A 14,502-nucleotide genomic window follows, 5' to 3' on the forward strand; every position below is an offset into this window, starting at 1 on the left:
GACCCTGAGCTTTCTTGGGGATGTGCAAGTGAAATCTGTGCGCACCCCCCAGGGACTTGCTATGAAGTTAGACATTCAGAGTATTTGTGTCGTAAACTGACTAATCAGTTGCTAAACGCTTACTTAAAAACAAAAAAGGCCCAGATATCTCACCACAAACTACTTTCTAAATGATGTATGTTATTGACATTGAAATACATCTTTAATATTGAACAGAGGTTTTATTAAATTTTGCATTTAGTTAACGTGCTACTCTTGACTCCTTGGTTTCTGCTTCTACACTTTTTTATGAATGTTTTAAAAGATAGTTCGGTTGGCCTGTTTCCTAGCTAATAACCCATCACACTCCTTGACTCATCTTTTTTTCTTTGAAATTATGTGAAAAAGAGCTAAGTAAATGGTACACATTTACGCTCACATTTATTAACTGCTGTTAGTAACATGTAGTATATGTTCTTGTAAGCCTGATGTGGTAGGGTTTTTATTATTATTAAGGTGGGGTATTTTTATTCCTAGTAGTGTATATTAAAATTTCATTTAATGTTTTAATCAGGGATCAGCTTTATTTCTTGGAGGCAATGAAGTGAAGAGCCGAGCTGTGGTGAAATACTCTTCTGCCCCTCCTCGGACAGCATTTGCACGCCTCCAAGAGAAAACAGACTTGAAACTCCCACCTGCCAACTGGTTACGAGAGAGTGCCAAACTAGGACCAGCAGGAACTACCATTCTTGGCAACAGTAGGAAAAGCAAGCCATTTTCAAGGTAAATATTAACTGATGGCATTTTTACCAGTCCCTCAACCCTCCACCTTAAAACTCTTAATACTCGCTGTTCAGTTTAATTTGTAATGCTCATCAACGTGCCAAGATTTCGCTTTGGTAAAAGATTGTATTTGACTTTCAATGTCCTTTATCCCCCTGATAATAGGACTCTGTTAAAATATGAAGATATCAATCGCATATGCTTCTTTCAAGTCTGCATCACGTTATTAACAAAGATGAGTTTTGACCACTAAAATTCCATCAGCTATTTTAATTTTAGCCAATTTACATACCTTTTGAATGTGTGAATGCAGAGAATCAGGGTGGCACGTGATGAGGAAAACCCTTAACACTGCCTAACCTGTCTTGTGGAATTTTTCATTAAATGGTGGTGGATTGTCTGGGCTGAAAAAGCAGTGATGTAAAAACACAGCATGTCGAGTGATGTACACCCTTGACTTTGACACTTGGTGGTGGTATTTAAAGTTGAGAGAGTGGCCTGGGTCTTACAGAGAAAAATGTAATGATGTCCATATTCTTGTAGACCGTTTAATGTATGGGGTTCTCTTTTTTCCTCTTAGCGATTGAACCTAAAATATTTCTGCATAACATATAGCAAGAGCCATAAATACATTAGTACCTTATGTGCCAGTAGTTTGGAAATTATCCTAATGTCTCAGAAGGTAAAAGTTATATTTGTAAAATGTTGCTTGTTTGTAGCACTATTTATACTAGCAAAAAAAAAAATTGGAAGTAGTCTGCGTATCTTCTTTTAGAAGAATGGCTTAATAAATTGTAGGTCAACAGAATTAAATGTTATAAAGTGATTTAAATGATAATTATATTGACTGTGTACAGACACTGTGCTGAGTACTTTATATGTTTATCTCATTTCATTCTCACAACAACCCTTTGAGTTTGGTACTGTTAACTAACTTTCCTGCGGAAAACTGAAGCTTGGAAAGGTTAAGTAACTTGCCTAGACCACATGGTAAATCGTCAGCATGCTTTGAAGTGAGGCAGTCCTAAATAAGTATCTTGACTCTCTGCTTCCTACAAACTGAAAAATGGTGACATCGGCTGCCTTTCAGGCTTGCAGATTATAGATGTGCCTCATGTGGTACCTGGCACAAGTTGGGTGCTCAGTTAGCTGTTTTTTCTCTTTCTGGTTGAATTGGTTTCATGTGCATTTTTTTCTCATATATTTTTTAAAAGGGTAGTAGTGTATATCACTGGGAACATAATCCCAGAGACAAAAATTCTGATAAATGTTTCTGTTGCTATTTTTCTCATCTCCCCACCTAAAAATAATAACAACTCTAACTGTCTGTTTTCTATTGGATATTTTTTAGACTTCATGACTACAGAAATAAAAATAATTGTTAATTGTTTTTATTCTAAATATTTACTATTAATTGCTTCTATTACTATTCTGTTATTACTATCTTTTATCAAATCCAAGATGCTATTGATTTTTAAGTCACCCCATTATTTTAATTTTTTTAAATTTATTTTTTCTTGAACTATAGTTGATTTACAATGTTATGTTAGTTTCCGGTGTACAGCAGAGTGATTCAGTTATATACACACACACACACACACACACGTACACACACATATGTACATATCCTTTTTCATTGTGGTTTATCACAGGATATTGATTTAGTTCCTGTGCTCTACAGTAGGATCTTGTTGTTTATCCATTCTATATATAATAGGTTGCATCTGCTAATCCCAAACTCCCAATCCATCCCTCTCCCCCTCCCCCTCCCCCATGGGAACCACAAGTCTGTTTTCTATGTCTGTTAAGTGACCCCATTATTTTATGTACCATTAAGAAGGAGAAACTAGCCAACTGTAATGGTGATAGGCATACTGATTTCGGAGGTGTTAGAATGTGAAAAACGTGTATCCAAGAAACGATGAAATGTAGTATTCTATTATAAACAATACCTGCACCACCCTGAACGTGATTTTTGTGGCCTTTGTTTTCTCCTTCAGCTTTGGGATGGCATACGACTTTATTGATTCAGTGGGAAATGATGTGGATGTTGTCTCTGACTCTGAAGTAAGTGTTCTTATTGCAAATGTAGTTGGGATGTTTGTGCTGGGGATTTATAGCCTGCTTTGTCTGCAGTCTTGAAAAATTAGTGATGAAATAAGCTACAACTATCTGATTATTGAATACCTTTTTTATTAAAGTAACACTGTTCACTGCATCTTTCCTCAAAGAGGAGGGAGCAACCCCCCAAATAGTGGCAGTGGTAATTAATATTAGTATTGATGGTTGTGTTTTAATGATAGCAGTTTTGATGATAGCAATTATAATGTTGAGTTATGTAATGTTACTAGTTGAGAATTAGATGTGATACTTTTGGTAAAATCTGTTGATCCTTAGTTGGCCAATTTTATCTGAGATGCTAAAAGCCTGGGTCAGTGCAACAGTGTGACCTGTACATACTTTATGAAATTCCATCGTGTACAAATAAATCTTTGACTGTCATTTACATTAACACAGGGTGACTGGTACAATGTAGGTGATTCTGCTTCTAAAACTCTGTCTTCTATGTGTTTATAGGTAGCTTTTTGTGTAAAATACAGTTTGTATGACCTTAAGGAAATAAGGTTTATTATGCTTTAAAGTTGAGTGAAGTTAAAATTTGAAAGATTCCAGATCACACTACAAAGGTCTTTCTAAATTGTTTTTTCCTCTTGATTTTTTTCAAGAACATAAAAAAGCTTCTGAAGATTCCCTACAGCAAATCGCACGTGAGCATGGCAGTGCACCGCATAGGAAGGACTCTCTTATTAGACGAGTTAGATATTCAAGAACTCTTTATGAGATCATCTCAGGTAATACGTGAAAAATAACAAGAAAAACACTATTTTAACAACTTAAGGGAACTAGAAATGTGATTTTGTTTCAAAGAAAGGCCAAAGTGGAAATGTGGTTGAATACTTCAACCAAGAAGTGAAAAGGTTCACTGAAGATAAAAAAGCTTTAATAAAGAAAAAATAGAAAAGAGAACGGTGAAGAAACTTACTTCATTGAAACCAACAGCCAGGATTCTTGCAAGGAAAAGGGTGAAGTGAATGAAGAAAGTTGTGAAAAATCTGAAATTTCAGGGACTGGTTAAATTTTTGAAAAGTCCTTTGATGTCTCCATTAAAGACATTTTCATGAAACATGGCTGCCAGGAAATGTGAAAAATGTTTAAAAAATTATTCCTATGAATATATAGTTATATTAGAATTAATTGGTTCTCTTAAAGTAGAGCTTCTCAAACTGTATGTGGTAAATGACTGTTCTCCCATCATTTTGTAAAGTATAATAATATTGCAGTTTCTGAAAGCTTACTCTGTACTTCTGTATTTACCTTGTCATTATAAATAGTTCATGGTTGCAAATAGTTCATGGTCTTGCCACTCCCATAGTCTACTCTTTAAAGAATATTCCTGCAGTGCTTTGATGTAGGAAAATAAGTTACAGTGATTTAAATTGACATTTAAAATAAATGTTTTTCCATTTGAAAAGACCACAGTTCAGTTCAGTCTGTATATGTTAGCCACTGGGCAGGATCTTGAGAATCACAGTCCTTGCTTCCTAACAGCTTATAATTTGGGGGTTATAAACACACAGATAATTTTAATGCAGTGTGCATAGTGGGACTGATTCCAGGCACTGAAGAACATGTTATAGAGAGAGTCACCTCTCCTTGTCTGGCTTAAAGAGAGGAGGAGGACAGGGAGATTTCCTAAAAGAGTTGATAGGGACTGAGTCTAGAAAGGTAAATGTTTTACGAGTGTAGGTTTATGAAGTGGAACTTAAAAAATAAAAAGTATTTCCCATAAGAGGGCAATAGGTAAGGAATTGTTTTGACTGCAAGCTTGGTTAATTTATCAATTTCTTATGTTATTCAGACTGGTGATTGGACGTGGTTAAAAGAGTTTTATCAAAGACTTATTGATCAGAAGTGGCAGAGGAAGAAAAAAAGCAAAGAACACTGGTATCAGAAGGCTATTCTTTCGAAGTTTTTATATTACAGGTACTTGGCTACTTGTTTATTTTTATCTTAAGAGGAAAAATGAAATTCTGATCTAAAACGTAATTTGAAGCCAGCAAAAGTAATTTAAGTTTTGCCGCTATTATTGTTGACATTTGCCCTATATTGCTTTTTTAACGAGATTTGTGCTTGATTATAGAATCTGGTTTTTAAAAACCGGTGGCCTGTTACATAAAGTTAACTTAGTAACAGTGTGGTATTTTTTCTTTCTGATTTGGCCAGTATCAATGGTGATGGAGCTGCTCAGCCTGTCCCATCTACTGCAAAACAGCAGAAATCGTCCAGCGCAGATCAGACAAACGATTCGGATGGGGCTTCTTGGCCTGCCCCCTTTGAAATGCCTTCTTCAGTCTCTGAAGACCCCAGTGCTTCCAGTCAGGTTAGTTAGTACTTAGATGCTAATTCAGCAAACTCATTTAAGGAGACAAAATCAATTATTCTGTTAATAAAAATAGATGAACTGGAGTGAAAAATATTCCATCAATTTATGTCTTCACAGTTACAAAAAGTACCTTCTTTAGTTTTTCAATATGGAATTTACAAGGGATATTGTGAATGGCTAGATCTGATGTTTTTTAAGAAATAATTCAAAAACATTTAAAAGTTTTTACCACATTTAAGATAGCTTATCAATATGCTTATCGATACTGATTATCTCCTTAAAGTCATAAGGAGATACAGTATATTTAAACTGTAGGAATATTAAATACCTATCAGATATTGAGACTCACAGGCCTGTTTGTAATTTAAATACTGATCTTCTACCTTAACTTTTAGTCAGATTGGTAGGCCTGAAATAGCCCTGCAGATTTTCTAGATGAAGTTGCTAAGACTTAACCTACATTAATGTTATAAAGCTTTTAGAAAGGAAGAGAGAGTAGACTGTTACCTCTTTTGTCTCTTATATTCTTGGTTCTTATTGTTCATTTGTTTTTGTCCTTATTGTGTCTATCAAAGAATAAAATAACTCCATAGATGTAAATTGTGCGTGTTTATTTTTAGGAAAATATATTGACAAGCTTGAGGAAGGTAAAAATAAGATCTTTAACTTGGTAAATTGTGTTTTTCCTTTTGCTGTGTATTCTCACACGTTGAACATTCAGCATTTGTGCAGATACTATCTATCCTCACAACTTATAAGGTTATAGGGGACAAATAGCTTTAACTTGATTTTAGTTTTAGTAGGTTTTCAGATAGAGATGCCTCGTTAAACTGTAGTGACCTTAAATTTTTTCCAAAGTTGGGAAAACTGGAAGGAAAAGGAAGGGAGTAATTACCATGCAAGTCCATCTAGTGATAACTGTAGGAGGTGGGTATGTTACATAAATGAGAAGGGACATGGGTGCTGGGTGCTAGGAGGGTCCCATGTCATGACTTGGGTAGTGGTTACATAGGTAATTTGCTTTCTTACTAGTCATTATACTATATTCTGTATTATTTGTTTTATGTACTTTCGTATATGTGATTATACTTCACTAAAGGAGTTTCTAAAAAATTACTTAGTATTCCTTGACTTCAAAATACATTATAAAAAGACCACATAATAGAAATACTAGTCTTCTACCACCCATTTCCTCCTTTATGAGTGTTATCATCTGTCCTTTAAGGGTTACTATGAAAAACCTTGGAGGCTTTTGAGAATATGCAGACCTGCATGTGGAGGAAGTGAACTGGAATCTACTTAATGCCTCTTAGGCCGTGTACTTTACTCCACGTGTGGCGTATAAATTTGTTTCATCCTTGGAGCTGCATATGTATTGTGTTGATGGTATCATTTTACAAATAAGTAAATAAAGCTCATAAAAAGTAGATGTTTGTCTGTGGCCACAGAGCTGATGAAGTTCCAGCTAGGGTCTAAACCCTGATATTTCTGACTTCAGAGGCCTGTTCTCACAGCATTACTCCAGTGTGCCCATGTATCCCCCACATTTAGAAGGGCCCTGTAAGCAGTCGGGTTGTCTTAGCAATGGCATATTCCTAAGTAGAGCTACCCTGCCTAAAAATAATCTTTTACAGAATACTTTTTATAACATATATAAATCTTTAAATTTCAACATTTAGAGATGTATTTTTGTTCGTAAGCTATCACCTCATGAATTCTTGCTCCCAACACTAAAACGGCTAGTTTGAGGCCTGTGTTAAGCATTAATAGAGTTTAAGTAGGTCTCTGTGGTATGGCCGTGAGCCAAACCTTTATTGAGGACATGATAAACTAGAGCCCAAACTCCCACTAAAGCAGCTACCTGGCAAATACAGTTTGGGGGGTTGATAACTTGTCTGTGTAAATAAACAATATAATAAATGTTTGAAATCCTTTAAGTACCCTTTGAAAAGAAGACAAGACATAGCAGAAGCACTGGAGATTCCCCCCATGCTTGCAGTTATACGTACTTTGCAGGCAGGTGCTAGGCCTGTTAGCACACACATAGGAATAAGCAATGCACACACATACTCACATGTGCATGCACATATGCATGCTCATCTTGGTTTAAAGTAATGTTTCTTAAAGGTTTAAAGTAATGTATTTTAATGGCAACTGCCCTTATGGTTGGAAAGTTGAGTGGTGGACTGTGTTTACCCATGTCAAAGATTCCTCTTCCTATGTGTTTTCAAAATATATTCCACAGAATCTAATAAGAATAAGAAAGTGTTATGAGATCAGATACATGTGAGAACATTGGATTATACAGAGGCGAAGTAGGTTTTTCCAGTGCAGGACCTCTTAGGGGCTTTTTAATGGTAATAAGAATTGTTACTCTCCAAAAGCAAATCGTTGGTAAGCAGTGTTTTTCAAACCTGACTCCAGAAATTTTTCTCCCAGGGACTAGACTTCTGTGAAACACACACTAGGAAATGTGAAACTGGAGGCTGTTCTGATGACCAGTGTCTCAAAAATACGGCTGAGGTTTCTTAGGAATTTTTTAATCCAGTAGGGATGGGGTATGCTGAAAGAGCAGTGCTCTTCTGATTCACCCAAAAAAAGAGGGAAAAAGCTCGGAAAGCTTAAAATAATCTTTCATTGTTATTTGAATAAGATCTAAATGTGATTAGCTTATTCTAGTAACCGGTAATTAGGAGCTCAAATATGTCACCCAGTGATGAGAGTTAATGATTTGTATTAGCCCTGATTTACAAGAGTAGATTTGATGTGTATGCTTTGAATGTTTAGGTGATACTCTTTAACAGTAGGCCATTTTAAAGTAATTACGGCAGCAGAATCACTCCTTATCCTTGCACTTTTCACAGGGAGGTGAGCCTCTTGAACCCTCATACATAGTGGGGCATGTGGCCTCAGCACCTAAAGAACAAAACCTGACTACTTTATTCAATGACGGGGAGAACAGTCAGGTATGCTTTTCGTGGTGTCCAAGGTGAGACACCTAATCCCCAGTCTACTTCGTCATTTAAAAACTAGTCTAAATTGGATTCATAGGGGAAGAAATCCACTTGATCCTGAATCTTTCTAAGCATCTCTGTGATCTTATAGCTCTGTGGCTTTAATTTACCTTGTCTCCCTTGTCTTTTCCTTTTTCTAGTCTTTCTGTGGATCATGGGGGGAGATTACTGATCTCCTGTTTATTATATAATCTTTCTATTTGATTTTAAATCACAGGGTCTTAAAAATGATTTTGCTCGGAATATTTTATGGACGTTTGAAGACATACATATGCTGGTTGGCTCCAACATGCCTATATTTGGAGGAGGCAGATACCCAGCAGTCAGCCTGCGCCTCAGGTAACCAGGCTCGTGTCCCTTTAGATCAGCCTTCCGTCTGCTTTCGCCTCTCCATTCCAGCATCGTTGCCTTTTCTAGTTGTTTTCACTTCCCTTCTTGCCCCACCAGTTGAAATGGCTGCAGTAAGGAAGGAGTGTTTCAGCAGATGCTGAAAGCCCTCTGGCTGGCTTTTCATTCTAGTCCTCAGTGAGTGGAGTCAGAGATCTGCTGTGCTGACCTAGTCTTAAGTCTGAATCTACAACTTGTGAGAATATAATGTAGTCTATTTAACTAGTCAAGGAGATGGTCTACCAGCTTTCTGTTAACTAATTGTGAGCATTTTTTTAATGTTCCAGGTGTATGTGTTCATGCTAGTCCATGTGAATTCTGACTTGGGCACTATGATGCATGCTGGTCAGTCTTTCACTTCAGGTTGTGTGAAGAGCGTGCAGTAGGCTCCCCGTCATCCGCTGTCATAGTTCCTCCTATTCTTACTGAAAACTGATGGACACCCATTAGAAGTCCAAGAAAAGCTTGTGGAAGGATGTTAAGTACAACACACCACATAAGCTACATGTGCGTGTCTCATCAGAAGAGAAAGCATAAATGGCATTCTCCAACTAGGGAGAATAGATTAAAATATTTTAATGGGGGAAATAAGTCTCAGGTGATTGACTATGGAACAGCTTAATTAAATCAAATAACACTAGAAATGTGTATTTTTAGGGATAACAACAAACCAATTAATGTGCTAACTGGAATCGACTATTGGTTGGACAACTTGATATGCAATGTACCAGAGCTTGTCATGTGTTTTCATGTAAATGGAATTGTACAGGTAAGATAGATACAGTGCGACTTTTAAAATAATCTCTCAAATACAGATTGGAGCAGAAAGTACCTCACTAAAGTTTTTAAGACTGTTAAATACTAAGGTGTATTTTGGCAGGGAAGATAGCTATGGATAAACTCAAATTTGAGTGTTTTCACGTTTGAGTTGGTGGTATCAGAATTCTAGATGTTATAGGAGTCTAATTTGACAGGTAATTTGTGGGCAGGTCATAATACAGTACTAAAATCTATATTTGTAGCCAGAGAACTGTAATTTTAATGCCAGGAACCCACAGTAATTACCTGAAAGTGTCCTAACAGTAGAGGTGTTTATTCAGTATACAAATACCTACTCAGTTTATGCAAAGTTTTAAGGAAAGGCCCCAGCATTGCATAAAAGTAAATAGTTTATATAGCAAATTGTTATTGAGCATATTTTATTTATGAGGGACTTTGTCCCCATCAGAAATGTTGGAGGAAAAACAATAAGGTTTGGTCACTACTCAGAACGGTTTAACCTAATGGGAAATAAGAATGTGCGAAGAGAAAAATTGGAGACAGTGGGTGAAGGATTCACAGTGTAGTGCACACAGGAGTCTGGATGATCAGAGAAGGGTGAGATCACTTCTGTTTTGATCTGGTCTATTTTCCAACTGATTTGTAGTTTCTAGTCTTAGAGTACTTCAGAAAATACGGTAAGTGGCCTTTAGGGAAGTGTAAGCAGAAGACAAGCTAAAGCTACGGAGGCGCTTTAAAAATCGTGATAGTGGTCTTCCCTGGTGGCGCAGTGTTTGAGAGTCCGCCTGCCGATGCAGGGGACACGGGTTCGTGCCCCGGTCTGGGAAGATCCCACATGCCGTGGAGCGGCTGGGCCCATGAGCCATGGCCGCTGGGCCTGCGCATCCGGAGCCTGTGCTTCGCAATGGGAGAGGCCACAGCAGTGAGAGGCCCGCATACCGGAAAAAAAAAAAAATTGTGATAGTAAAAGCCTTGCAGCCTTTACTCTTACTGTTGTCTCCACACGCCATGCTCCATTTCTGTAAAGGAATAGACTCCATAGCTCAAGGGGAAAAGAGGATACACTGGAGACACTGCCCAGATGACTACAGTGTCAGGGGAAAGAAAAAGCCAGAAATACATATTTTGAGAAAGTTTACTGGGCGAAGTCTGCCTTCATTTACCACCTTCCCAGTGGAAAACCATTAGGGTAGAATAGAAGAAAGTGTACAGTGTGACTTGTTCCATGGTTAGGACAGAAATGAGATCCTGCCTAAGTGTGTGGTTCAAAATCAGGTGATGACTCCCCCTTGAGAATTATTCCTGTGGTAAACCACCACATTGCTGGCAGGGATGGGTCAGATTTCTTTGGAGTATCAGGGCAGAAAAAAGACCAAAAACCAGTGACTTAAACTCTCATGCTGCATAGGTCTCTAGTTGCGGGATTCGTATGTTTGGTCGCTTTTTCATAAGAGAAGTGTTGCTGTGTAGGTTTTCTCTTAAACTATCTTCTATCTGTTTTACAGAAGTATGAAATGATAAAGACAGAAGAGATTCCCAATTTGGAAAACTCTAATTTTTCCACTAAAGTCATAAAAGATATTGCACAGAATATTTTATCATTTTTGAAATCTAATTGTACCAAAGAAGGACATACCTATTGGCTATTTAAAGGTAAGCTAATTCTTGATTGAGTAGTAATTGATTTGAGTGGCAACTGTAAAGTGAGGTTTATTTGGTTTTTTTGGTTTTTTTGTTTTTTCCCAGCAAGTGGCAGTGATATAGTGAAGCTCTATGATCTCACTACTCTTTGTGAAGAAACTGAAGACAAATACCAAAATCCATTCACAATGCCAGTGGCTATTCTCTTATATAAGTGAGTGCTTTAAGAAGTTAAGATGAAGAATTAGCCTTACTTACAATTCTTAAGTGTATAGCCACATTATCTACGCCAAGGTTTTAAATACCTTTTAGATTTTCATAGTTTAAAAAAAGTGTATGTATGTATGTATATATACACCTATATACTGTTCCAAAATAAATGGGGAAGGGGGAGGGCAGGTATATAAAACACAACATTTAGTTGTTTCTTATGGCCCTTATTCCACTGGAAGGAAAGAAGAGCGTGCCTAGACTTGAGTCTTGTAGAGAACGATGAATGGGGAGTAAATTTGATATGAACTTCTTTTAGGGTTGCTTGCAACATGATGATGAAGAAGAATCAAAATAAGAAACACTATGGGACTGTTAGAACCCTGCTTCTGAATTGTGTTAAATTGCTGGACAAAGGCAGGCATCCTCAAGTAAGATTAACATATGCTCTCTAAAAGAATTCTGGCATTCCGATAGAGAATTGTTGCCTAGACATTAAAGCCGCCTAATTCATAGTCTGCAACTGCCCAGTGGATCCAGTTTGGTAGCCAGGTACCACGTGTGGCTCTTGAGCACTAAAATGTGCTTCATCTGAATCGAGATGTGCTTTCAATGTAGAATACACACTGAATCTTGAAGAGTGTGTGTGCGCATGTGTGTACACATTACATGATGAAATATTTTGTTTATTGAATCAAGTGTAATATTAAAAATTGATTTCGGGCTTCCCTGGTGGCGCAGTGGTTGAGAGTCCGCCTGCCGATGCTGGTTCGTGCCCTGGTCCGGGAAGATCCCACATGCCGCAGAGCGGCTGGGCCCGTGAGCCATGGCCGCTGAGCCTGCGCGTCCGGAGCCTGTGCTCCGCAACGGGAGAGGCCACAACAGTGAGGCCCACGTACCGCAAAAAAAAAAAAAAAAGAATTGATTTCAGCCAGTTTTTACTTTTTTTTAATGTAGCCACTAGAAAATTTTAAATTTTGTGTCTGGCTCACATTTCTCTTGGATAGCACTGTTCTATAAATTTACAATTCACACAGTTTTAATAAAGTAGTGCTGTTTTTCCTTTGTATTATCACTGTTAAAAGGTGGAAAACTATAGTCTCTTGAAAGATCCATTTACATGAATGTCAGTATGAATAAGGTCCACATCCTGTACCTCAGTATATAAAAGCATCTCTTAAAACAACCTCAGTTCTGTGCCCATGGTTTTACACCACCCTTATTACCCTCAGGTGTCTGAATTTGACAACTGTATGTTTCAGTGTAAGGATAGTTGTGTCCTGTTTAAATCAGAAGAGATATGTAGTATCTGTGATTTTTTTTTTTAAAGATCCAAGTTCCTTTTAATTGTGGCCACGTGCAGTTTGGAGATAAAGATTATCCTAGAGACCAAACCAAGATAAACTGATTTTGAAGAAAAATGTCAATTTCTGGCTTAAATGTCTAATTGCTGATTAAAGTGATGGTGGTTAATAAGTTAAAAATAGTGTTAAGACTATTGCATGTCTGAGACTAAGAATTACCTAAACAGTAGAGTAGAATAAATGCTAATATATAAATGCTAATTTTAAGAGAAACCAGATTTTCTGGACTTTTCCCTCATTAAGCTAGTGGAGGTTTTCCCCCTGGAAGCATAGGTCGTATAGTAAATATTAGTTGCCTGTTAAAGATAAACTAATTAATTCATAGCTTGTAAAGAGAAATTCTTGTTTCTTGGTTGATACGGAGTGATGTGTTGCTAACATTTTAGTTATGACACTTTATACGTGAAAACTTGTCTCCAGTGAAATACATTTGCCACTTTTTCTTAAGAGAGAGGGCTGGGAATGGAATAATTTTAGGAAATAAACATATCAACCCATGAGGATTTTACAGAGTACATTCAGAGTATTGGTACTTTGAAACAGGAACATTTCAGTGTGTATTAACAGTCTGTGGTGGAAACAGCCTGTCTGCAGGTCTCTTAAAATTTGTTAGTACAGTAGTAAAATTCATTCCACTTTAGAATGCTCAATTTTGATGAGTTACTTATATTGTTTTCTTTTTATAAGATTATTGCTTCAGCCAATTACATGCTTTCAGAACTCTTCCAATTGGATGAACCTAAAAAAGAAAGTTCAGAATCTCCATTAAATGAGAATTCTGATGAAAGTTATAGTGAAGAGGAGGAGGAGATGCCAGACAGCGATGAAAACGTATCCTACAGCACCTGTTCTGATCCATCAGATGATAACAAAGCAGTGGCTATAATTAAGTCTGTTGGAGAATTGTCAGTTCCAGAAAAATACAAATCCATTCATCAAATCAGAGTAAGCATATTGAAATTTGTATTAAAATTTCATCAATGGAAAAACAAACAGTCGTTAATTGGATACAGTTAGCATCTCAAAAGATGGCATTACTTCAGTAAATCTTTTATGGTCTAGGGTCTAATAATCATTAGCTCTATGAATTCTGAACCTTGGTTTTATAGTTGTCCCAGGGTAACTGATCCACATGCAGACCTATGGTGGGCTGATGTGTAAACCACATCAATATGTTAATTTTTATGTGGGAGATTTTCCTTTCCAGTGACCAGTGTGCAGCCCTGGCTGCTCACCATGGTACTTCTTCCCGGTTGCTGTGTTGCTGGGAGACTGAATGTGTAGGTTGCTTGGTGCACGTAGAATCAGAGCACATGGGTGGCTCATTATTGATCCATATGTGGAGAAATCTGGCACATTGTCCCTGTGCTACAGGATGGTGCTTTTCAGTGACTGTGGCCATGTCAGCTGGATTGGACATGTCTCTTCTCTGGGCACAGCCCGAAAGACCCTAAGAGCTTCCTGCCCTTTTGGTTTCTCTTGGTGTCAGTTGTGTTGACTGTCATACCATCCATCTTTTTCTAGACAGTGTAATTATGTTTCATTTTTCTAAATTATAATTAATTTCCTGTCATATTTATAGATAATCTCTTAATTTAAGCTCTGAGTTTAACTTTCAGGTGGAAATTTTATATCCAAATGGGTTTTTAGAGGACACCTCTGTGTCACCCCAAAACATTGCCTGTCCTTCTGACCTTCTCTTCCTTCATTTCTCCTCTCATTTACCTTAGCCCCACTGCCTTTTTTTCTGTCTCTCATAAACCGTCTTTCTGAATTTTAGTGCACTTGCAGCTTGAACCCCGCAGTACAGTAAAAAAAATGTTTCTGATTATAAACAAAAACATTGATTGTAAAAGCTACCTGTATTTGGGAAACTGCATTGTAACAGAATGTGATTACA

At 37.2% G+C, this 14,502-nt stretch overlaps 1 protein-coding gene across 3 annotated transcripts in view; it reads left to right on the forward strand.

Annotated features, from left to right (window-relative positions):
* Positions 1 to 14,502, forward strand: part of EDRF1 (erythroid differentiation regulatory factor 1) — a 39,785-nt gene that overhangs the window by 650 nt on the left and 24,633 nt on the right. For all 3 annotated transcript variants that reach the window (XM_027112912.1, XM_027112913.1, XM_027112914.1), the window contains 12 exons: positions 554 to 762; positions 2,763 to 2,829; positions 3,489 to 3,614; positions 4,682 to 4,806; positions 5,047 to 5,203; positions 8,071 to 8,172; positions 8,438 to 8,559; positions 9,265 to 9,376; positions 10,893 to 11,040; positions 11,134 to 11,242; positions 11,558 to 11,669; positions 13,290 to 13,547. In XM_027112912.1, the coding sequence (XP_026968713.1) occupies positions 554 to 762; positions 2,763 to 2,829; positions 3,489 to 3,614; positions 4,682 to 4,806; positions 5,047 to 5,203; positions 8,071 to 8,172; positions 8,438 to 8,559; positions 9,265 to 9,376; positions 10,893 to 11,040; positions 11,134 to 11,242; positions 11,558 to 11,669; positions 13,290 to 13,547 (1,647 nt within the window). The remainder of the gene's footprint in view (positions 1 to 553; positions 763 to 2,762; positions 2,830 to 3,488; positions 3,615 to 4,681; positions 4,807 to 5,046; positions 5,204 to 8,070; positions 8,173 to 8,437; positions 8,560 to 9,264; positions 9,377 to 10,892; positions 11,041 to 11,133; positions 11,243 to 11,557; positions 11,670 to 13,289; positions 13,548 to 14,502) is intronic.

Source organism: Aethalodelphis obliquidens, unplaced genomic scaffold, assembly GCF_003676395.1.
Source record: "Aethalodelphis obliquidens isolate GAN/ISIS:26980383/991018 unplaced genomic scaffold, ASM367639v1 scaffold11, whole genome shotgun sequence".
Lineage (NCBI taxonomy): Eukaryota > Metazoa > Chordata > Mammalia > Artiodactyla > Delphinidae > Aethalodelphis > Aethalodelphis obliquidens.